The sequence below is a fragment of the Calypte anna genome, chromosome 21 (genome assembly GCF_003957555.1).
Source record: "Calypte anna isolate BGI_N300 chromosome 21, bCalAnn1_v1.p, whole genome shotgun sequence".
Lineage (NCBI taxonomy): Eukaryota > Metazoa > Chordata > Aves > Apodiformes > Trochilidae > Calypte > Calypte anna.
In genome coordinates, this window is record NC_044266.1 from 348105 (window position 1) to 372975 (window position 24871).

The 24871-nt window shown below is 40.6% G+C and overlaps 1 protein-coding gene across 2 annotated transcripts; it reads left to right on the top strand.

Annotated features, from left to right (window-relative positions):
• Positions 1-20058: 20058 nt before the first annotated feature.
• Positions 20059-24502, top strand: FAAP20 (FA core complex associated protein 20). 2 transcript variants are annotated; one of them, XR_003988469.1, is made up of 4 exons: positions 20059-20259; positions 21759-21964; positions 22578-23194; positions 23705-24502. XR_003988469.1 is itself a non-coding variant. In XM_030463681.1 (4 exons), the coding sequence occupies exons 1-4, from the start codon at positions 20156-20158 to the stop codon at positions 23775-23777; spliced, it is 942 nt and encodes a 313-aa protein (XP_030319541.1). In that variant the 5' UTR covers positions 20059-20155; the 3' UTR covers positions 23778-24502. The 2 variants fall into 2 exon arrangements, 1 of the variants encoding a protein (XP_030319541.1); XM_030463681.1 differs by having other exon boundaries at positions 21759-21906.
• Positions 24503-24871: the final 369 nt, after the last annotated feature.

Here is a 24871-nt window from a genome sequence, read left to right on the forward strand (position 1 = left end):
AGGGCAACAGAGCTGGGCTCTTCAACTAGCACAGCATGTATCAACTTGCATGAGGGTAAGATTAACACTGCCTCATTTCCATTCCACCTGAAACCCATGTGCAACTTTAAGGCCAAACATTCCCTTCCTCAATAGCCTCTCAGGCTCCAGGAAATTCACATACCTTTTCTCTAATCTTTTCCATCTCTGAGATAATTTCTCATCATCATGGTATCCATATTTTGCAAAGAATATTGATATGCTGAAGTGCACCTTTGCTAGAAAGACTTTGTAAGACCTTGCTATCTGCTACCTGGGTTATCACTAAGGCTTCTGATTCTTGTCTCTTTTCTCATGTTCCTTGGTACATCCTTTACAACAGTTTAGGATCCAAAATCATGGTGGGGAATGAGCCCCATGGTCTGTTTGAAATCTATCATATCTAACCCTTGTTGTAAAGTGATCCTCTGCTGGTCTGACATATGAACCTGCAATTTATTTTAAAGGCCCGTGTCTCCTATAAATAACACACAGAGCACTAGGCACTCTATGGAGATAAGTGCTTGCATCATTATTTCAGTAATTCAGAACATGCTGTCCTAAAAATCTGGAATTTCTACTCCTCTCACACATTCTTATGGGTTGATCTCATATTTATTTTATTTATGGGCTTTCTGAATGAACCTGTGATTAAAACATATGCATGCCTCATTAGCATAATGAGATTTTTCTTACAAGCACGTAATGACACAGAAACAAATTCACAGTCATTTTACAGATGTGGAACTGAGAAACAGGGAAGAAATACAACTGGCTTAAGACCCCTCTGCAGATCTTGAACAGAACCCAAATCTTTTACTAAGTTAAAATCAACTGCTTTAACCTAATAACTTGTTTTTACAACAAAACTCCTCTGATTGTTTTTTCAGCTATTCCCAAATTATTATTTTTTGTGTGTGTGTGAGAAGAGGCTCTAAAAGAAAGGTCTGGGGGGGTTGGGGTTTGTTTGGTTTTTTGTCTATAAGGCCTCTTTCATGCTCCTATGGGCAAGACAGGCTGTTATTTGAATCAAAGACTTCAAACATCTTCAGTTTGGTAGAATCAGGTAATGAAATTCCTCCTCAAGATTGGTATTCACTGAAGTGTCTATGACTTAACACTGCCCCCTTCTCTTTTTTCAGGAAGACACTTAACATTTTCATTTCTAGACCACTTAAACTGTCAGGCTAGTTTTTATGTAAAGCATTTTCCTTTCAAGTTCTTCAAACTTTAATCAGCTATGGCAGAAAAGGAGTGGAAAAGCTAGCAACAAGAGGCAGCAGGTTCTCAGTCTCACAACCCCCATGTCACAGCTGAAGGACATTTCAGCAGCCCACCCTCTCCATGTTTCTGCAGGATTTGCACGGGTACTGCTCAAAGGATCTTACACCACAGACCTCTAGTGAGCTTCTCTTTTGTTTCCAGCAGCCCTACACTTTCAGTACTCCCTGTGCACCACACTTACACAGATCAGACCCACTGCACTTGTCTGATGTAGCCATCTGACAAAAAAATGGGCTCCAGAATAATTACAGTTTAAGATTATTTTAAGCAAGCAATGAACTCATCTTCACAGCCTCTACACCACTCTTAGGTATAGCATTTGTATTGAAAGCCAACCAAGCAGTGACTGTGAGAAGAAGGATTGCAGGAAAGGCTGGCTTTGCTTACATTCCCCTTTTTCTACTAGATCCTTTCCTGCCAGCGGCAGGCCTGAGAATGGTACCCTCTCCCCCTTCTTCCCAGCATCCATCACATAATCCAATGCCCATCTTGAAGCAATGATGATGTTGGTGCTGTGCATAGTGCAGCACTACCACTAGGACCCAAGATCCAGCAGCTAACATGCCAGCTGGCACCTTTCCCTCCCCCCTCTGCTTTCTTTCCCTGTGCAGGAGAAACCATTCATTGCCTTCTGGGGCTAGCACTGGACCCACACTGTTCTTAGTAATGAATGCAACCTGTTCTAACGAATGTGAAGCTTGTTTGTGAGTGTGGAGCTGCACTCAATTGCCTGACATTTCACATTTCTCACCATAAATCTGGTTAACACTTTATTTTAATTATGGGGACATTTTCTAACTTTTATTGTTTCTGGCAAACACAAGCAAAATGAGCTCATTCATTATATAAGCTATGTGAGCTATTTCTTCAGGGGAAATTGTGTTCTATATTATCCTTGCCATCCAACAAGATGCCATTCACCTCTCTTCTTGATGTCATTAAGTATCACACAGACTGAGAACAGCTAACTAATATTTTCCTGAATGAGAGAGACCTTGGAATATGATATATCCGTCCACCTACCACCCACCCATCCATCTTTCTGCATTTCTAACACACTCATTAAAGTAAGTAACTACAGGGCTGTACATCTCAGGCCCTTTCACATCTCCACTCCAAAAGAGCCGTAGATACCACCTTGAGATGACAGCAAGGACATTCCAGACTGCAAATTCCAGACTCTGATTTGTTTTCTCCAATGTAATTTTGATCTAGGTGTATTACAAAGACCAATACAACAAACATCAGGCTGAAAAAAACGAAGAGCACTGCACTCCTCAGGAAGATGCTGTACATGGAGGACTAGGCATCAGAGACTGCAGTCAGGACACTGGAGAAAACCAAATGATTTTTACAAATGCCATGAAGCCTCAGTGTTAAAATCCCTTTCTATTCCTCCCACATCGAAGTTCTATAACTTCACTATGAGGAACGGGAGAGCTTGAACTCCTCTAGCTCTCCAAGGTCAAATTAGTAGACCTGCAGAAAATCACACTCGGCATGTTCAGGCCTTATTTGTCCCACAGCAATAAGGGCCAGATTTCAAATGGAAACCAAACAAAGATTAAGTTTAGTCTTTCTATCTCCATAATGATAATTTAGGGACAAGATGCAGTAGCTGCCTCTGCAGGCAGTATAACCTCTCACTTGTAAAACCAGGCCACAACTTTTCAATTAGTGAATTCAGACAGGACTGGAGAAATCATAACTCAGGCCACCCCTTCTGACCATTGCTTAAGCTTTAGAAATTGACTCCTGCTCCAGGGCTGTGGGGCAATGTTTCTCCCCTGGCCTGGGCAATACATCCCCTCCTCAGACTGTACCTTCGTTGTTCATACCACTGAGCCTGAGATGATGGAATTGGCCCCTTGCCCAGGTGGAAGAAAAAAAACCAAAAAAGCAGTTACTGTAATGGAACAGCTTTCTGACTTTTCTGAATACAGTAAGTGAAAATCCCATGCAGACAGTGAAGAGCATGTTTAATGACTCACGCTCCACATTTTCACCGGGGAAAAATTTCAGACCTTCACTCAGTGAAAAGATGGAAATTTTTATAAAACTTCCATTGTCATATGTTACCATCTGTTCAGAAAATAACAAAACCAAAATCTAGGTAAATGGATTCTTTCTTCCTTCCTTTCTTTCTTTTCTCTCTGTCTCTTTCTTTCCTTCTTTTTCTCATAGCAAGAGCTTTCTGTTTTACAGAGAAGATGTGAATCTCTGTGGGGAGGATGTGAGCATACACAGTTCAATACCAAAAAGAAAGACTTCAACCTCACTGCATGCTGGGTTTGGGCAACTTGAAGTACTGAATTTAAACTCTTCTATACATTTTGGCCATTTTCTCATACAGTGACCAGTAGCTTTTTATCCATTAGGCAGTGTCTATAAACATTAACATGTGCACAGCACCCCAAACCCCCTCTAATTTGAGTGGTCTGCAAAGTCTTCTCATGAGACAACTTTACTGAAAATTTGTTCTCTCTCTTGGGAACCAAGCCACTGAGGATGTGGATGAAACATGCACTAAAAATGAATTTCAAGTTTTGGTTGAAAAAAAAAAAAAAAGAAATTGGATTTGATCAGTTTTGTGCCTTTCTCCTTCATTCTTTCTAATGCTTCATAAGAACACATAACTTATTCTGCCTGTTTTTAAGCACATATATTTCTCTCTTTTAAGAGAGTTGAATTCTTGGAACTCATACCATTTTCATTTAGCTATTTTTACCCGCCCTGCTCCTTCCTGTATCCATGGAGTTTCATCAAAACATTGAATTCCAGTCTCTAATGACATAACCTTCCCCTTTCCTTCCTGTTCTCATGTCACCTCTCATTTTCTCACCAGCTCCATAGTCTTCTCTGATTTTTAGACTTTTCCTACTCTAAGCTTCTTATTTTCTTTCTGTACTTTGCAACAGCACTGGCCTCTACAGGGAAGGGAATACTAAGAAGTCACAAACTTCTACATAAACAAGCAAACAAAAAAAAGCACATCAACTGCATCAATTAAGAAGAACACCTTCTCTTCTTCCCTACTGTAGGGAAAGATCTGATTTCAAAGACAATTTCTTACAGTGGAATGATTTTAGTATAAATACTCTGTGAGAGTCTTATCTGGTATTTTGGTATAATCAGCTTCAGGAGTAGAAGGATTTGTTTAGAGAAAATGAGACAAAGGGAATGTGCCAAACATCTAACAGCTTCACTGACTGTATTTAACAATTAAATGGCAAATAAAGGTGCTTTTCAATGTATGTCTTAAGTTACTTCACGGATTAGCACTACCAAAATATGCATCATAGTCTGTTCCTATGAGATCCTTCCACATGAATTCCACACATGTACAGATGTACATGTCTGCAAAATAAGAGAAGTTCTGTGGTGTGAGTTTAAAGGTAGGAACAGCAATTTGGCATAAACATTCCTCTACTTAGGGAAAAAAAAAACTGAACTGCAAGTGGAATTCATTTGCTGATTTGCAGGAACAATGAAGTCAAGCAAAAAGCTTAGCAAGCCATATTAAAAAGTATACTCACAAGTACTTTTGCAGGAGACAGAGGTGTTTATGAACCAAAAAAAGAGGTGTAGAAGTTACAATTGCTCCAGGGCAAATTTTAACTGGTTTCCCTTCCTTATTAGATTTCTTATTCATACAAAAATTGCTAGCTGACTTCACAGTCGTTGCCACCACATGGGATTTTAGGTGCTTCTAACCATCTGTATATATTTTTTCCATTTGCCTAACAAATTCTGCATTTTCAATCAATTTGTCTTAATTTTATCTCTTTGTCTATATAATTAAAGTTACCTGGAACATCAAGACAAGGCTTTATCTCATCAGGAGTATGGGTAGCATGTTTACTCAGAAGCAAAGAATACAAGCTGTAAGCTATCACAAACTCCATTGCCATTCTCAGATGGCAACACTAAATGGAGTTCTTGATGCTATAAATCATGTTTGATCCTGACACTTTTTCCTAATCTGGGTCCAGAAAGTTCAGAGCCTTAAAAGGTGTCACTGAAGTTTCCAGTCAGGTTTGCTCCCAAAACACAACATACTCTGGTTCACTCTGGCAGTGAGTTAATCAGTTTGAGCTCTTCACTGACAATCTGCCAGGACTTGAAAGCCTATTTAAAAAACCTGAATCCTGCACTGTGTCAGGTGCCCAAATTTTTCATCAAATGCAATGGCTGAGCCATTGAATAGGATTCAAGGATTAGAACATTAACTTGTACAGAGTTACACCTACCCATAACTTCCCTATGGGAATGCATTGCAGGAAGATTACAAGACTAAGTCAGCAATTTCTCAGCCCTCCAGACTTATATTGTGGTGCCCAGTTAAGTCTTTTATCAACAGAAAACAGTTGGAAAGCTTTATACAAAAATTTATGATCATGCAAGATTCAGAATATTTGCACGATAAGCTGAGAAATTAGGTTTGAAGTCTTTCCTGTGTTTAAGCCTAAAAAGAAAAGCTTAGTAAGATACAGAAGTGCCAAGTTTAGTCTTCTTACACACAGAAAATTAACAGCCTGTTTGGATCAAGGCAAATTATTCTGTGCTGGCCTACAAAGGCTCCATGGGGAACACATCTAGCTTCAAGTCAGCATGCAGACCAGAGATATATGATACAGATTTATACTGCCTTTCACTTTTTGTTCATACTTAAAAGAGGTCAGTACCCACACTGGAGTTGTGTATGTTCAGGCTTCACTCACAATTTATCCATATGTAATCTGTTTCAAGGTGGGCAATGAGCTGGCTTTGTTTGCATTGGTCTCAGCCACCTGAACAGCTGTACAGATTTTTTTATATATATATAGATTTTGCTACTACACAGTTTAAAAAAATAGGAATACGCACTGTTTGTGCCATTTCAAAATCCTATTTGAAAGCACTTCATGTGCATTACAAACATTTCCCTATGCCTCCATGTTTCCCATCCTTCCCAGTGCTGTGTACTGCAGTACACTGGAATTGCTTCCAAAGGCATCTGAAGTGCCTGTGAATCTGTCTAAACAAATACATGGGCAGATAATCTAAACCAGAGCATTCCCATCTGCTGAATCTCTCCAAAGCTGACATCTGGTAATGACCATCACCTCCTAAAGTGCAGGCTGCACCTCCAACTGAAGACAGTGCCAAGCATATCCTAATTTTCATTTACAATATGTAGGTTAGAAAGACTCAGTGACAACTGCAGAGCAGAAGTTAGCAGCCAGTTAGAGTCACTATCAGCATTCCAGGAGGGGGCAGGGAAGGGAATAAACCCAAATTAGCTGTGGTTTACGAGCAAGGGGGGTTGTATCTGAAAAAACTGACATGATCCCAAAGGGATAAACAGTGCAAGAGACAAATCAGTAACTGAGCCAATCATGAAATGCAGGTCCTGAAAATATTTCACAGCTTAATGGAAGGGGAACTAAGGAGCAACTGTACTGACTGGTCAGAGGTCAGGTAACTCCAAGGGATTGCTAAACAGAACACAAATAAGCCAATGAAAGATAGTTCACAAAAAGTTATGATTAGTATTTGTGTTGTCAGTGGCTGAGAAGTGGAGGTTGTGAGGTTGATGCTCTACAGCAAGTCAAGTGTCACGTGCTTCATCTGGTAAAGTTAAACTTTGTGCTCAGTAAACACATGCTAATTGTCTTCACAAACATTTGGATTTTGAAGATGATGCTTTACAGACATTTGATTTGGTTTAACAAGTCATGCTATCTGAAATGCATAATGACTTGCCTCAGATATTCTCCATGATGGACTCTGTTACTGCTCCCAGGAATCACTCACTAGAAAACTCAAGTACAGAGAGAAATCCAGAAGGTCAATAGAATCACTAAGACTCTGAAATCTTTCTTCACAAAGCAAAAGAACCTTGAAAGCAGCATACACTCAAGCACATTGGGAAAAAAATTTCAATATACTTTTCTCAACAAAATCCACTTTTCTCAAAGTGGATTTTACATTTGGAATCCACTATGCATATTGGCCGTTTCCTGTTGACACAAGAATTCAGAGGGGGAAACATCTGTAGATGTTGCTGTAACTTAAAGCCCATCACTACACAGCCTGGAAAGACAGAACCCTTTCTCATCTGCTTTAACCCAAGCACCTCTGGTGCCAACCTGCTTGACATGGTTTAGCTAAAAGTGGAGGACTAGGTCTGAGCTGCCACAGGCATCTACAGCATTCCACAAAATCTGTAAAGAAGTACTGAAAACAGGGAAAGTAGCAATTTACTGAAAAAACAATGAAGTGAGTTTGAAGAATGAAAGGCAAAGTAGAATATTTCCACTTCCAAGTGCTGAGGTTATTCAGCAGCTCAGTAAAGAAGCACCTGGTAGAATATAATGTAGAACCTCCAAGGACATCACCAAGCCCTCCATCAGGGTTCCAGAGCACTTACAAAGGTGACATTGTAATGACAAACTGAGGCAAAAGAAAGAAATGAAGCGATTCTCTGAGGAAACAGAGCAGGTCTGGATAGAAGCAGAGAGTTCCTGTGCCTGATCAAGCCCACGCATGTGATGGAAACTCATCAGAATCAAGGATTATTATGCAAGAAAGAGGATACACGAGTGGTGAGACACTTTCATCCAGCAGCTCGCTTAAGCTGCAACTCAGAACAGGAAGTTTCACAGTCAGGCTTTCAATTCCCACACCAAGTTAAATCAATCTAAATCAAATACATTTTAAAGAAAAATACCTTGAATGGAAAAACCAGTCTCTTTATGCCACCCACTACCAGAGAAGTTATTGTTCTTGCCTCAAAAGTATTTCTGATTTTAAAGCTACGTGAATTTAGAAATCCAGAGATTGGATTATTTTCTCTCTGTTTGAATTTCTACACAGGAAAACTGAGTAATTTGTACAGTCAGACAGGAAAAAAAAAAGAAAAAAAAAAAAAAAGAGGGAGAAAAGAAAAAGAAAAATGGCAGGGAGGAGGGTGACCACCACTGGAATAAAATAAATAAATCCGGGTAAAATAACACAGTAAGAAATCCCACAGAAACAAGCATTTTATAAGTCTTAAATGAAGTCTTACATTCCATTTCTTTCCTATATTCCATTTCTTTCCCTCTCTCAAAAGCTTTTTTTTTTTTTTTTTGATCTACAATAATTTTGGGACCAAACTTTTGTGTCTTGACATCAAATGTTGTTGGTGATATTCTCAGCACAGGAATTACTGGAATGTATCACATATCATGTCCACTGTCCTTTTCCTGACATTGCCCATGACAAGCTGCTTCACAGAAAAGTTAGAAACACTTCAAGAGGCACCAGTCCAAAAAAGTAAGTCCCTCCTTCACTCTCAAGATTTAAAAGCATTCTCTTGTTTCCCCCTGATGTTGCTATATTTTTTTTAAAGATCTTTACTGTCACACATTTGGGTGTTCTTGCTATCCATACAAACGTCCCATCATTTCTGAATCCTTCCACACTCTCATCTGTGTATCTAGCAGTACAGTTAAAAAAAAAAAAAAAAAAAAAATATATATATATATAAATATATGCATATATATAATGTATTTGTGCTTCATGGCACAGGTTATAAGCTCAAGTCTGTGCTTCCACACAGAAAGAGAGCTGAATCAGCCAGGGTCTGCTTCTCCATTCTCTTTCTCTTTTTTTCTGTGCATTTAGTAGCACTGAAGGATATCAGACATGACAGCCCTGGAGAATGAAGTCCTTTGTCTACACAAAAGGTCTAGTTCTGTCAGCAAGAGGGTGGGACTTCACTTTTACACTATTTCAGCAGTGTGTTTCAATCAACAATGCTTTGAGAAACTTCCAAGAACCACCAGCTAAAGTCAAAGGAATAAAGGATATTAAGACTAGTCGAGGGGCTCTCTGAGAACTACCAAGGAAACCAATTAGGACCAATTGCATTTGTCATTTAGGCTGGAAGACATCTGAGACCATGTAACTTGTTTATTTATGGGTCACTTAAAAAATAACCCCACAGAAAACAACTATTAAGTTGCTACTAGCACATACTGGATTTGAAACAGCCACAAAAACTTCTCATTTCATTAGCAAGGCAGTCCATTAGCACAGTACATCAGCCCTCAGCAAACACAAGCTTACAAAAGCTGGGGTAGGAAAAGGGTTACTGACATACATGTTAAAACGTCAACAAAATATGCTGTGCGCTCTGTTCCCTAGAGTGATTTTCTTATTATTTTTCCACTAGCAGCAACTCCACAAGTACACAGGAGTCAGAAAAAGAAATGTAATGGAAGCAGTTGTGAAACTGTCCCATCTACTTTTACCATCCACATGGAAAAACACACAAAAATAATAACAGGCATACACTGGGGGGGCAAAAAGCCCTAGATTAAGTCCTTAAACTTCTTTGTTTCATAGCTTTTAAGGAGAGAGAATGCATTCTGAATGGGTAAGTTCTCCAGATGCACTGTCTCTTTAAAGCCGGAATGTGACTTTTTTTCATCCACAAGAAAAAGTGCAGTTTCCCAGGTTCTTACTGGAAAGTTTTCTTGGGAAAATATTCATTTCCAAAGCGTTGTTTTTACACTTTTAGTTCACTGACTGTATGACTTTTCTAATGCTTTAATACTGTTTTCTCTCCATGAATGTTTGTAATAACTTAATCCATCCTATTTCCTACAGTATCTCCTTTTAAGGATAATTATATCAATATGCTCCTGACATTTTGTAATCCAAGTAATTTCTTTTTTCTAGATTCTGTTCTCAGTCGGGTGATTCAAAACAAGACTTAGTTGTACATTCCTGGCCCTCACAATTTTCTGAAAATCTGCTCCACAATAAAACCCAATAAATAAACCCAACCCCACTGGAAACCTGAATAATTCTGCATAGCATTTTGTTATGGTCTCACAGCTTTCTTTTCCAATAAAAAAGTCCAAATTAGCTATAAGCTGCTGCACTTTCCAAGACAAAAACCTCATTTATATATTTTGTGTACACCTGCCCTGAAAAAGCTTTCTTTGGTTTTGTGTTCTTTTTTCTTAAAAAATGCTGCAATGGGATGCATTCTGTGACAGGCTAAAAATATATACTGAAAATTAAATACTATTATTTAAGGCATTCAATGAAGAGCCTAACCATACCCATTTACACCAGCACACTATCCAAGAACCCAAGCAGAGTGAGCAGGCTTAGAGAAGTCTTTTTCAAAAGCTACATGCAGTCTTCTGCAGAGGAGCTCAGTTCTTCCCCAAACCTCTGTGCTATTTTGCCACAGTCAAGCCTCAAAACTTTTCACAGGTTATTGGAGCTTGGGAATTAACATGCTTTGTGGTTCCACAGACTGGGTTCAGAATTACTAGTTTATCACTTGAGAATTTTGCTCTTCCTGTCTACAGTAAGGCAAAGATCAGGGCTCCTCTGCTGCCTTTTATGATGTTCCATTTATAACTTAAGCTAACAAACTAGCTTTACTATGTCTGTTGCACCTGATCCTTATTTAGAACATTCTGACTGTACATTTCTGTAAATTATTAAATTTAATGACCTTGATATCTAATAGTATCAAACAAGACCTGGTCTTCATTGTGCAAAGTACAACACTGCCAGTAAGCACTGCTTCCTCTGATGAGCTTGCTAAGCACAGGAGTGACGCAAAGATGAACAGACTGACGTGGAGCTGGTCAGAAGGCCAGCTTCAAGGCTAGTGACAAAAGCAGGCTTCTCAAAGCAAAGATGAGACTCCATTCATTGTACTTTTCTGCCTCCACACCAGTGTAAAACACAGCTTTGCAGGCTAACCAGAAACATCTGGCTTTAATGCAATGTTAGCTTTTATTGCTCCTTAGACCACAGACACGTTCTACGACAGCTGAAGAGCATTTCAGTAGGCCCAACATCCACTGTCCTCTCAAAGGTCCTTCACTTAATCCTGAGGGAGGGAAATGGTAAAGTGGCTTCTTAGCTGTTTTTAAAGGAAACCAGAAGATCTTTGATAAGATGCTATCTTCTTTCCTTCCTCTTACTATATTCACTGTACAAAACAGGGGAATTTTAGCTTTGTGTTCCCTGTCCTATACAGCAACCAAAGGCTCTAAAGTGGACTTCTCCAGCACGCAAGATCAGGCTATTACCCATTAAGTCTCTTGTTCTTTGTAACATTAAAGATACTTCTATAACACATCCAATATGTATCTGGTGAAAATTGTTACCAGAATGTTTCAACCTCAAGTTCTCTCGCTCTGTAAATAAGTTACAGAAAGAAGCCAACTGACAGCACTTGACAACATGAAGCACAGTGCCAGAATACAAACCAATAAAGTTCTTTCTTCTTGAATGTGACAAAATACTTATTTCAAGCATACTGAGATAATAAAGTGGTGATTAACAAGCAGAATGTTCTTCAATGAAACGTATGTGTGTAGTCTTGTGCTAAAAGAGAAGATGCTGAAGGTATGCAGTCACAAGGATGAGAACAGCTCCACATAAATGTATTCAGCATTAGCTTTACAAAAACTCACATTAACACCAGCAACAGAGTATCTTTGGCTCCTTGGAGGCTTCACACAGTGTCACAGACAAATTACTTTGAACTCTTTAAATGTAAATATGTGTGTACGCTTTATTTCTCAGCCAGATAGCTTGTAGCTGTCTCAGACATATCTAGGCTGCCTGTATTCCTGTCTGAGTGTTTTCTTATCCTGGTACAAGTGGGTATACTGAGTCTTGAGGGACTGCTAGTGAGTGGATTACTTTAGCAGTAGATAGAAATGTGAAGCTCTGTTCGTAGATAGCCTAATCGCACATTAACACCGTGTTCTGCAGAAATTAATACAGACAAAGCTGAAAATAATACCCACAGAGTCTAAAAATAAGCACCAAAATTTCCCCTCCTCTTTTCTTTCTGATTTTTGTTTCCTCTCAGGTGATGACACCATTCTCCTTTCCGGCTCTTCTGAAATCACATTATGAGCTCTGGGTCACAGACTGTTCTAGGGAACCTTTTTATTTTTTTTAAATGTTTTTATGAAATCCCTGACATAATGTGTCTGCATCCTGGTCAAAGACCTACCTCAGTGAGCACAGTAGAACTCCTCATGCCTAGAGGACTGCAGAAGAAACCCATGATGGTGATTCTCTGTGTGGAGGGCACACTGCACACCATAGGAATAATGTCATGCTGCCAGATGCATGCTCCATTACATTCTTCTAGTCCTGAAGGAAAAACACTTTAAATTCAGTCATATATAATACTCCTGTTAATATGAGACAGGAGACTGGCAGCGTGCCACTAATGGAGCCAAGCAATGGAAAAACATAGTACAGTCAGTCTCACAATCTGAAGCAGACAGACCTATTGTAAGCTGTCTCCATCCTTGGGGCTGGATGCTCCGGGCTGATTTATGAGCACAATATTTACAACTAACACACATGAAATACATTATGAGCAGAAATAAATCTCCTAACATGCACAGAGAACAGCTAAGATAAAAGAATGCATATGGTAAACTAGGTGAATGTTTGTCATTAAAAGTGTGGTACTAAAGCCAGAGCACGTCTTTGGGGCAGAGGAGACTGTATCCTTGCACTTGTGTTTATCAGTGCTCTGGAAGACACAAGATATTAGGCAAACACTTCCAGAAAAATGTCCCCTCTTTTTATTTTTTCTAGTGAATTCAAAGCCGATGAAAGACACTGTGTTGAAAGCCCTTGGGAGTAAAACACTGCTTGAAAGAAGGATTAGTCTTGGGCTGATGCACAGAGCCAGAGTTCGGTTCCCAGGTCCTGCACTATCTCAGACAATGTCCTCCATTTCTGTGCACCTTGTGTTTCTCCTCATAAAGAGGTATAAGTATGAAAGATGATAAGAAAGAGCTACTTTAGGGCCAAAAGGGACCATTGTAATTAAGTATTCTGACTTACTGCATCACTCTACAGGCAGTAGAATTTCCCTGAATTAATTCCTAAATTAATCATCACTGAACACAAACTCTTCAGAAGAACAACCATCCCTTACTAAATAATGTGACTAGCAAATGGGGATGTAAATAAACCAAACTTAGCCTGTGTCTGATACAACTAAAGATTGCAACTAAAATGCACCCTTCTCAGTGAAAAGATTTATAATTGCTTCCACATATTTGATTATACCTTCAGATTTACTAGATTTACTTCCTAAAACACTAGCTAGCCCTTACAAAATACAGCAAAATCAACCAACCCTACTATCTACATTTGATGAAGTAATAAATACTCATCTATTAAACTCTATTTTAAGTTGATTTTATACACCATTCTAATTATGGGTAACATCAGACTACCTTACCTAGTATTGGTAACCACTGTTTCAGGGTTTCATGCCCATAAAAAAGACAGGTGAACTTCTGAAATTACTACAGCTATTATTTAGGGGTGGGTGCATTTTGAATTGTTGTTCTGGGTTGTTGTCTCATGGGTTTTTCTAGGGGTTTTCTTTAAGCTTGTTGATTTCAACTGAAGGAAGGATACAAAGCAAGCAGGAGGAACTTGAGCTGCTATAGGCTATAATACTGTGAAGCACACTAAATAAAAAAAAATCACCAGGAAAGTAAGGAAGAAATATGAAAACCTCAATCCATATTTGATACTAAATAAAGAGCTGAAATTCTTTCAAAGTACAGGGAGATTACCCAATTCCCTCAGCAGAATTCTAGGCTGGGCCACAGAACCCACAGCTTCATGCCATCCAACTTAATCTTTGTTTGAGATCTGAAACATTCTCTTCAACAATTTTCAGTCACATTGCAAAATTGTGAGAGGAGGATGAAAGGCAGATTCTCCCCACCTCTCGTACACTAACCCCAGGGCCTAGAAACATCAGGACTTGATTTATCCAAACACACACCGGGCCAGACAAATGATGAGTGATACCAGGACCTGACAAGAAGACAATCTGATACACAGTTTCCCAACACAGTCATTGGATAACTTCAGACCCTTGAGCACATTGTGCTCAAATTAGACAGCTAACCAAAAAGCATCCCCTCCCTGGCCAAACTCACAGCAAAGCCAGCAGAGTCAGTCAAAATGCTTCCTCACTGGGGAAAAGCACACACATTACCAAGTGAACAGCAGCTTCACAGCTTCTAACAGGCAACATCTTCAAGAAGCAAAGGCAACTAACCCTTGCAGATTTACTACCAACATAAAGGCCTATAAGACCTTCATTCTTTGTCAGCTGAACTCCTCTCCACTGCATCCCTCTTCCAACAAATCTACTACCTCAGCCTGTACTAGGCTAAGCCTGCTGGCTTCCAAATGGCTTCTTAAACCCATAGCAAATCAAGAGTAGAGTATTTGTTTCTAAAGCTCCACAGGACTAGGCAGAGCAATTATATTCCCAACCAGTCTCACACCTGTCACTCATTCTTACTGAAGGAAAAATGTATTTTAATATCTGGAAATTCCTAGCAGATAAACCTCTTTGTCCAAGGTAGGATATCATGGATTACAGCTGCTAGCTCCCTTGTTTCTTGGCTGCAAGGGAAAAAAGTTTTCTTTCCTTGAAACAAGAGTGGATGTAACTGTTTGGGTTAGTCCCTTCTTTTGTCATTCTTTTTTTATTGGTACCATCTCTCAATAATTGAGCCTGATTTGAGGAAGAACTAGAGCAGAATCTTATGAAAATTTCTCCCTTTATCTCCCCATTTCAGTGCCCCAAACAAAGCACTGTCAGAACGAGACTATTTCATATGTGCTGCCCAGCCTGCTTCATTCATAAACTCTTTGAAATTTATATGATGCTTATAAAAGTCCTATTTTGATGATGTCAGAGTTTCCAAATAAAATCTTAGCACAAATGACAGTCGTAACATTAAGCAAAACGTTTGTCTTTAGGTGGTAGGAGTTTCAGCACTGGTGTTGTTACTTTTGAGGGGGAATTGTGCAGGCTTCTTGCTAACTGGTTTAAGATGCCTAAAGGAAGCCAAATTGCTCTCATCTCCAGCCACTGCTGCTGACTGTATGTACCCTTTCTCTGCATCTCCTGTGATCCACTGACCAAGAGGAAAAGAGTCTTCCTTTTGGTGCCCAAATAGGGTATGGGAAGGGAAAAAAAAAACCCAGCCAAATCCACAAAAGAATAAAAAGCCCCAAATCCCTTGCAGCATCTTCACATGTAATAGTAACAGCCTCCTGGTGCCATCATCAGCCATGGCATTTCATTCACACAGAACACTTGTGGGCACATCACATATGCTTTTCCATTCAATGTATTTTTAAATGTTTCCCAGGCAACTGCATCAATACAATACGCCTCCTTGGCAACCCAGTACCCACAAATGCCTTGCCAGTCTCCCTAATCCTCTTTTTAGGTCTTTCCATCTTGGCATATAAATGTCACCAGGCTTGGGTTTTTTTGTACACAGCCACAGGTACTGACCTGTCCTTATGCTTGAAATGGGCAGGCTGAGTAGGAAAAGATGAGTTATGCACTGGACTCTGCACACTAACAAACCCAGGCTCTGGTAAGCTACCAGAGAAATGACTTCTCATTGAAAAGACGTCAGCTACAACTGAAAATAGGGAGAGCCTACAAACTGTCTCCACTCAGCCCACCTTCTCTGGAAACAGCAATGAGCCTGCACTTCCCAAACTGAAACTGCATGTCACCTTTATTCTCCTAACTGTTTAGAAGTCTTACACAGCTTTCATAATTCTGTGGCTTGAATTGTAACACACCATGTTGATGGCAATAGTCATACTTTCCCCTTTCACTACAGACAGTGATCAGCACTATCCTGAGTGAGCCAATATGACTGAGCTGCTCTTTCCAGTGCTACATTTGCTGCCACTAGGCTGTAAAGAAGATAACACTGTAAAATTCATTTACTGCAGAAGCTTCCACTGATGCTCTGCTATCCATACTTCAGTCTCCTGTGGTATCTTTGGGAACATTTTCCTTTATGACATTTAGCAGACCCTTAAGTGAAGTCACAGATTATTTGACAAGGACAAAAAATTACCAACATATACTCCTAAAACAAACACTGATAAAATAATTAAAACATAAAAATCTTTCCATTATCTATCAAGGCACAATTTATTCCAAACATTTTTATCTGATACAGGAGCTTTCTCTACGCACTACAGAGCCAAAGGTATTTCCTAAGGACTTCAAACTATCTGCAAGCGTCAGTCACTATAAAAAAAAAAAAGTTTTATTGAAACCTGCATATGCTTTAGCCTCAAAATGGTACATTAAAGAAAAATAATAGCTTATGCCTACCATTACATCAGGCTCTGAGAGAAACCTAGCAGAAACTATGGCATCTCTTTTTCATTGATTACTCCATAACAACAGCTGAAAATTATAATTTTTCCAGGCTATAAAATGCCTAGCACTCCAAATTCTACACCGGCAGCAAAAATCTCCTCCCTGTCTGTGAGTTGTTCTATCTGTAATAGAGACCCTGCATTGCCAGGCTTTCTAATTCTTCCCAAATGCAGCAGCTCTCATTCAGCACTGCAGCTGTTGGGTAGGAAATCAGAAATAGCAAAAGGCGGATTAGCTGATAATGTACCAGTTCTTCCCCAGCAAATGCTGGCACCTGCGTTTTACACTCTCCTCTTTCCCTCAGCCCAGGAAAAGATCACTTGGTTTGTTTGGCAGGCAATTTATAGGCTTTAGAGATTGTGGAACTGCAAAAGGATTAGAATTTGTTATAATAGCCCCTTCTTCCTGAGAGCAAAAGTTAAAACTGAGGCCCACTTAACAGCAAGAATTGGGGACCATGTGAGTAAAGATTAAGCATGTGCAGCTTGATGAGTCTCTACAGGGAATGGATAACTGCACGTGCTGGCACTCCATTTACAAGGAAATCCCTGAAGATAATCTGTAGAAGCATTCTAGCTTCCAAAAGCTCAAATCTGTTGACCGCTGGCTCAAATCCAGTCAAGGCTGATGATGATAAAGACCACTCTTTGCATTTCAATGAGAACTTTTTCCTAAGATCACAAAATATTCTAATTGTTAAGTTATGCAAGTCCCAAAGTCAAGTAAGAAGTAATAGGATTTCCACGTCAGTGAAGGCAACAGTAGACAAGCCAGAGCAGGCCCTATTCTACACTGCAAGTGATCTATTCTATGCTGCAGGTACTTTACTAATTCTGGAAAGATGCAGATGAAAAATACCAAGTACACAGAATGGACTGAGATTATTTGAATGCTCATTTCAAATCTCCAGGTAGTGACAGAAGCAGATAGAGCAAGAAGAAAATCAGTCGCTGTCATGCCTGCCCTCACAGGTTATAACAGGCATGCACTGAACACCTAACAGTGAAAAAACAAAATAATCCTACAGCATCTAGTTTTCAGGTATATCCATAAGATACAGACACTTACCAGTTATAACTGCTACAGAGCAAAGTTTTTTCCTCTTTTTACAATCAGCAGCCGAAGTAATAATTTCCACCGTTCTTTTTATTATATTCTTTTATTTGTGGCTACTACTGCACAGAAACCATGTTTTAATGGTTGCCCATAACAAAGCTTTTGCAAAGGCTTTAATGCATGGCTCACAGTGCTAATGGTACCACACAGCAACACCTTCAGCAGGAGAACCAGACCAGGCTTCTGATTGCTCTATAAGGAGAAGTCACATCTAACAAAATAGCTGTTGGCACAATGCATGATTTTTGAGCAGAGGACTGTTGTGTCCAAGAAGTCATAAGACACATAAAACACTAACCCAAACATCACAGAAACAGAAGAAGAAACTCTGTTACATAAGCAATCATTAACATAGATGCACCTGTAAATACCTACAGAGGCCTACAGACATGAGCTCAATCTGAGAGCTTCCCCTGCCTTTCAGATTTTTTTAAGTAAGATTTTTATATTGTTTGCTGCCGCCAAGTGGTGATAACTCTCAGCAGTTATTAAGGCTGGCAAACAACCCACACAATGAAATACTTTTTAGGTTGTCTTCTTCAATTAGCATCAGCAGTTATGAAATCAAATTTCTGCCCTTCCTCTATGATCTCATTTTCAACCACCTATATGACAAATCCCCTCTCTTTCAATCTGCATGTCTGCTTTATTTATATACACTTCCTTTTGCCATTCTTTCTTCTGTGTCTGCTGCCACCACCATCTTTCTTTCCACAGCAGGCCTAAAATCTAGGTTATTCAGGCCTAAAATCTAGATTATTCACCCCTTGCCTCTGTTCAGCTTACCTTGCTCTGTCTGGAACTTTTCAGAGAATGCCTTTCCTGCCAAAGCCAGAAAGGAGGACCTGTTTCTTGGAACCTCATTTTATCTCACTGGGAAGCAGCTTCTACATGGCAACAAAAATGAAGGGTAGAACACTAACTGTCCTGGTGTTTCTTGGGTACTGCAGTAGCTGTAACAAATAATATGGGAGTATGTCAGTCTAAATGACAGTGATTGGCTTTTACATACTTATTTCTTTCTTCCTGAATTTCAGTCTCATTGAAGACTGCCTATCACCAGCAGAAATGCAAGCACTCTTATATGACTACTGTTTTCTGCTATTTTTAAAAAATTATTATTTTTCACCTTGGCTATCTATAGGAGAAACTTAGTGTTCACATTAGCAATCAAAGTCTTTATACTTCTAAGCTTTTTATCCTACCCAAAAATGGATTAATCTTTATCCAATTAGTAAACTGGTTTTATGAAAAAGCATGTGCTTTACCAGTTCTCCCTCATAAACATTACCAAACAGAATTTTTATTTCCTTGTACAATTACTCTTGCTTTAATTCTGAAAAATTTAATTGGCAAACTTACTTTCTGATCCTTTTATCTAGTGAAGATTTACAAAGACTGGGTTTCTCTGTTATGCCTCTTTTCTGAAAAGGCTGCAGCCTGACTACACTAGCTATTCATTTAAAAAAATCACAAGTTCCTGGAAGACAAATTAGATCAAATGCGCTCCCAAGCTACTTCGCTACTTCGATTAACAAACTTTGGTTTCAGCCTCACACCACAGTGATCAGATCCTGGGTATCAAAAATCCAGCTGCAGGACGGCCGAGCAGGGCCGCCCGCCCGCCATTATCCTGCAGCCCAGAACATTCCTCAGCAACTCAACACAAACGGGACACAGCGCTTTGCCACCGCTCCAGAGCCAAGCCCCAAACACACCAAAATGCTATAAAGTCACCAAGTGTAAGGTGTAAAAAGGATGGGTTTAGAGGCAGACGAGGACTTCGTGGTTTGCGGTTACCACCGACCTCGGCGCAGCGCTGACTGAAGCGGAGGAGCTAAAAAAGGGCGGGCTTCTCCTCAGGAAAAGGGCGGGCTTCTCCTCAGGAAAAGGGCGGGCTTCTCCTCAGAGAAAGAGAGCTTCTCCTCAGGAAAAGGGCGGGCTTCTCCTCAGAGAAAGAGAGCTTCTCCTCAGAAAAAGGGCGGGCTTCTCCTCAGAAAAAGGGCGGGCTTCTCCTCAGAGAAAGAGAGCTTCTCCTCAGAAAAAGGGCGGGCTTCTCCTCAGAGAAAGAGAGCTTCTCCTCAGAAAAAGGGCAGGCTTCTCCTCAGAGAAAGAGATAGCTTCTCCTCAGCCGAAGGGCTAGTTTCCTCCCCCCCCCAAAAAAAGGGAGGGTTTCTCCTCAGAGAAAGAGATAGCTTCCCCTCAGCAAAAAGGGAGAGCTTCTCCTCACAGAAAGGGCAGGCTTCTCCTCAGAGGGGCTCTGAGGGCGGAGAGAGGGCTGCCGTCGCCGCGCCCGGCCCGCCCAGACGCCGTGCCCTGAGAGCGGGGCTGTCCGGAGGAGAAGAGGAAGAAGAGGAGAAAGGCCCGCCCGTCAGCTCCTCCCGCCGGCGGGGCGAGAGGGAGCTCTGAGGCGGTGCTAGCGCGGGGCTGCTGCCGGAGGTTGTGCTGGGCAGGTCCGGAGCCTCGGCCATGTCTGAGGAAGGAGCCGCCAAGCTGCGCCTCAAGGCCAAGAAAGCGCCGGCAGCCTGGAGCCGGGAGCACAGCCCGGGCCGGGAGTCCCCCAGGCCGCCCCAGTGAGTCCGGGCCGGGTGGGGAAATGGCTCCCTCGGAGGGAATGGGGGCAGCCCCGCCTCAGGCTCCCCGGGGGCCTCAGGGAAGGGCCCCGAGCCGGGAGGGTGCAGCTGCGCCTCAGGTGTGGGGTGGTCGCTGCTCTATATCGATGGTGAAGTTTTGTGCCCATAAAACACTGCCTGTCCTGCCTTTAATGAGTAAAATAATTGAAATGTTAATGTATGAAAAAATTAAGTTTTTTTCAGAATAAGGCTCACATGAGACCAGAAATAATTCCTTTTTTTCCAGCCCTTGGGTGAGGGAGGGTGGAAGAAAGAGACAGTGAGTGGTTCGGTTCTGGTCCAGGCTGTGGGGATGAGCAACCACACTGCTCTGTCCCTTCCAAAAACAGGCTCCAAAGGCTGGTGGCTCCGATATTTGAGGGCTTCTAAGACTTGTCTCGTTTCTTCTCAGTGCAGCATCATTCCTGGACAGTGGACCCAAGAAAACACATCAGTGAGAAGTGGGAATGCTGGAAATGGCATTCTGACATCAACATCCTGCCCTAGAATTTGCTGTTACACATCATTACTAATATAAAAACATTCCAATTCTTATAGTTAAGGCTTCCTAATGTTTCTTACAATCGATTTGATCAGCTTGTTAAGAAAGGTAATCAGTAACTTCAAAAGGCAGCATGGGAATGGCCAAGTATGCGTGGAAACCATGCAATTGCCATCCTCAGTGCAAACACTTCAGTGATTTTTGTGTTCAGCAGGTGTCAAGTTCAGTATTTGAGAAGAAAAAAAACTGCCTGTACTTGAGTGCTTCACTTGGCACAGTAGTAATACCTACACAGTAATAAATACCTACATCTCATTTCTTGCAAGCAGCAAAAACAGCTTTTAGACATTTTAAAAAAAAAAACAGTGAATTTTTTTGATAGCTGTACAAGTTCTGTAAGCCATGGTAAACTAAAAATTAATTTATGGGCTGAATAATGTCCAGGCTAGATGGAGGTCCCCTTGATGAACAAATACCATTATAAACAGCTACATCTTCTTACCTCCACAGGCTGTCTTGCCTCTCTTTTAAACTAAAAAGATCTGCATTTATATACTTGTCTCTATTGACTAATACTTTTTATGTACCTGTGGTTTGATGTGGTTGTCAGATGTTATTCTTGGTTTGGCACATACAGTGCTACTTGATCAAAAGAAAATAGGTAAGAGTTTTCTGTTGTACAAATGGAAAATTTAGATGCAGTTTCAAATCATAAAATCCCTACCTTGTGCTTAACTATTCACAAAAGGAAACAACCCTTGAATTGGGCTGGAAGGCTGAGCCACTCTCAGCTACTAGAATTTTGAAACCTTTGCTTTGATAAATCACAGTTAAGGATAGCTACATTTTTTGAAAGTGTCTCAGGAGGGGTAAATCAAAAAGTGGCAAACAGAGCAATGCTGAATATTTTTTCCCTCTTTTCCACCCTCAAACTATTGGACTGTCTCTGTCTTTACAGGCCACTGACTGGCAGATGTTCCTGGTTTGAAAAAGAAGACTTAAATGAGTGTGAAAAACCGTGGACTTTGTTACTGAAAAACATCAGTCAAGATTTACAGTGCACAAGCTGGCAAACAGTGCTCAGTTTCCCAGAGTTCCCTAGAAAGGTAGCGTGCTGCATCCTGCACTCTGGGGACTCCTTACAAGAAGACAGCCTCAATTCTGGTAACGGGGGAATCCAGCTGAAATGGCTTTTAAACAGATGTTGGTTTTCAGGTCTTTATTCTCTACCTGTAGTGGTGTGGGGTAGCACTGTGTGCCACAGGGTAGGAGAACAGCTACTGGGGGCTCTTTTGGCAGTATGGCAAATTCTTTACAACATTTTGACCTCTGGAAGTACACTGACTGCTCATAAGCACAGCCTCTCCCTAAAAGGGTGAAAACTGTAACAGGTTAATGGCACAGAAACAGCCAGTGCATTGCTCTGGTAGGGTTAGGCAACATCATAACAGAAAAAAAAAAAAAAGCCAAAAAACCAAAAAAGTCCTGAAGTATAATTCAGTTTCCTGAGCAGCAGCAGCTTGTTGTTTTCATCCTTAGTCTCAATGGAACATATTAAGAGTACCTATGGTATCAGTTTGGGATTTATAAGGAAGACAAGTATTGCACAGACTCCAGGAAGTTCTTGACTGCTGTCCAAGTGCTGGAGGTGATGTAAATAAAAAGTTCCTCAGTGTAGTTCACCCTTCTCAGTCTTTATAATATGTTCAGCCTTAGTTTTACATATTGATTGATTTGCATTGTTTGAAGACATTGTGTCTGTGTGTGTGCGTCACAGAGTTCTGAGGAAGAGAGCCCACAGAAACAAGAAGTCTTTACAGTTGGAATAGAAGACTTTCCATGGGTACCATTCCCATCTTTTTGCAAAGAAAAAAGTCTGAAGCCAAAGGATCACCTGACACAGAGCCCCAACAACTGTCTGCACAGAGAACAGAGCCAAGCAGATGAACTGCAGAGTTTGCCTTCTTCAGCTGAGCAAACAAACTGTGTAGATGTTAGAGATCAGATAAGAACTATAGTTGGGGAAGACAGAAAATGCATCTCAAAACTAGATGCAAGTCCTAAATCATGTAAACTCCCTCCACAGAGAAGTTCTACACACCCCTTGGCATTGTCACAAAGCTCTGCTATATCCTTTAGCTTTCAACAGCACTGCAGAGGGAGCATACAGAACAGCAAGGAAAACAGAGAAGAAAATTATAGGAAAGAGCCTCAAACAGAAACACATGAAGGGAACATTTTGTGTGGTGAAGCCAGATGCATACCTGGGGAAGAGGCACCTCCTCTGGTGAGTGCATCTGGAACTGAGAGCTGCAAAGAGAAGATGGAAAATCAGAGTGAAGGATCTTCAACTCTTGACAGTTGTCCCATGTGTCTGATGCAGTTTAGTGGCACGTAAGTCTTTTTAATAACTTCACAGTATACAAACCCCTTAGTGGTTCTGGTTGTTTATATACCAAATAATGAAACAAAACGAGTGTAAAGTAACTGTCAGAATTACTTCTAATTCAGCTTAGGAGTTTATGATTAGTAGATTATACTGCTTCAAGAAGAAAAGCTCTGATAAACCTTGCTAACATATGCAGAATTAGAATTTTTAAATACAAATTTCACCAAAAAAAATCTGGTATAATCTAAAACTTACTGCAGTGCAGCATTCTGGATAGTTAAAAGCTAAATTTGAACATTTTCTTCTAGTAAATGTCATTAACAAACACTCTAGCAGCAGGTCAAGGCAGCTGCAAGAGTGTGGCAGATTCTGCAGCACATCTGAGCCCAGGAATAACTTACCCACCCATTGAGCTACTGGAGCATTTCTGTGATTGCTTAGAAAATGAGAGTGAAGAATAGTGTAAATAAAAGGGTTTGACTTTGTTTCTCACTGAACAAATTCTGTGTTTGCAGAGCGTCACAAATGGATATTGATGGCCACCTTGCCAAGTGTTTGTCTGAGAGTGCTGATGATGTCATGTGGTAAATCCAGGAGAATGAAGAGCAAAGGAACAAGACCCAGGATGAGCTTTTCTCACAGGAAAAGGTGTGTCAAGGAAGCACATTCTTGTCTCAGACTTACTTGAGGATCACAAATAGAAGAAGGCTGAGTGCCCTCTGCCAGTGTGGGGTCTCCATTTTCAGTCCTTTTACATACATGTAAAATCATTCCAATGTTGAAAATGGTGCTAGAGCAGGTCCCAGAGATGCCCAGGAAATGGGTCTTGGTCCTTCCAAAATAAAAATACTGCTGTAAATCCCTGTAGAACCTGTTTTGTCTGCACCACAGTTCTGAATCTTCAGATGCAGATGAAAGCAGCTGCACAAGAAGATTCGTTTAATCTGATCCAGTTTACTAATATCTTTCTCTGAACAGGTAATCTATGAAAATAAGCTTTATTATGAAGTCAGTCAAGCTTAGCATTTTTAACTATTATAGTGTCTAATAACTTACATGATTGTACAGCTGATTCTGTGATTATAATAAAACCCAGAGCAAATAAAGGTGGTGGTGGGGAGGTGTTGTTATTTTCATCTCTAAGAAGGAACACAACTAAATCCATAACCTGTACTTAGAAACCCACAAAGTCAGCATTCACTGATTAACATGACTAATCCCAACTCACTTCTTCCTGCCAGTTTCACAACACTGAAATACAAAACAAGATTTAGTCTGGCAAAAAGCTGTTTTCTATCAGTTCCCTACCTCTCCCCCGCTTAGGAATCATCAATGTCTGAGAATAAAGAACACCTGAGAGTTTGTTTTGGCCAGAAGCTTCTGGGAACACCTCTGAGAACTCCTCTCTTATTTGGTAACTTCTTAGCAGCAGCAGGTAAACATCTGGTAAGCTTGAGCAAAGCAACCTTTTCCATGAACCAAGCAAATGACTCTCAGTGCTGGCTGAGTAGGAACAAATTAGCTAAAGTAGAGCAGGTTGTTCATTTCCCTCAGGTACAGCTAATTGTTTACTGACCAGGGTCTCCTGTTCTGCAGGACAACCCTCTGCAGCCACAGCCTCACAAACCCCAGTCCTTGTCCAAGGGCTGCAGCCAGGATTGTGCTGCTGGGACACAGTGATC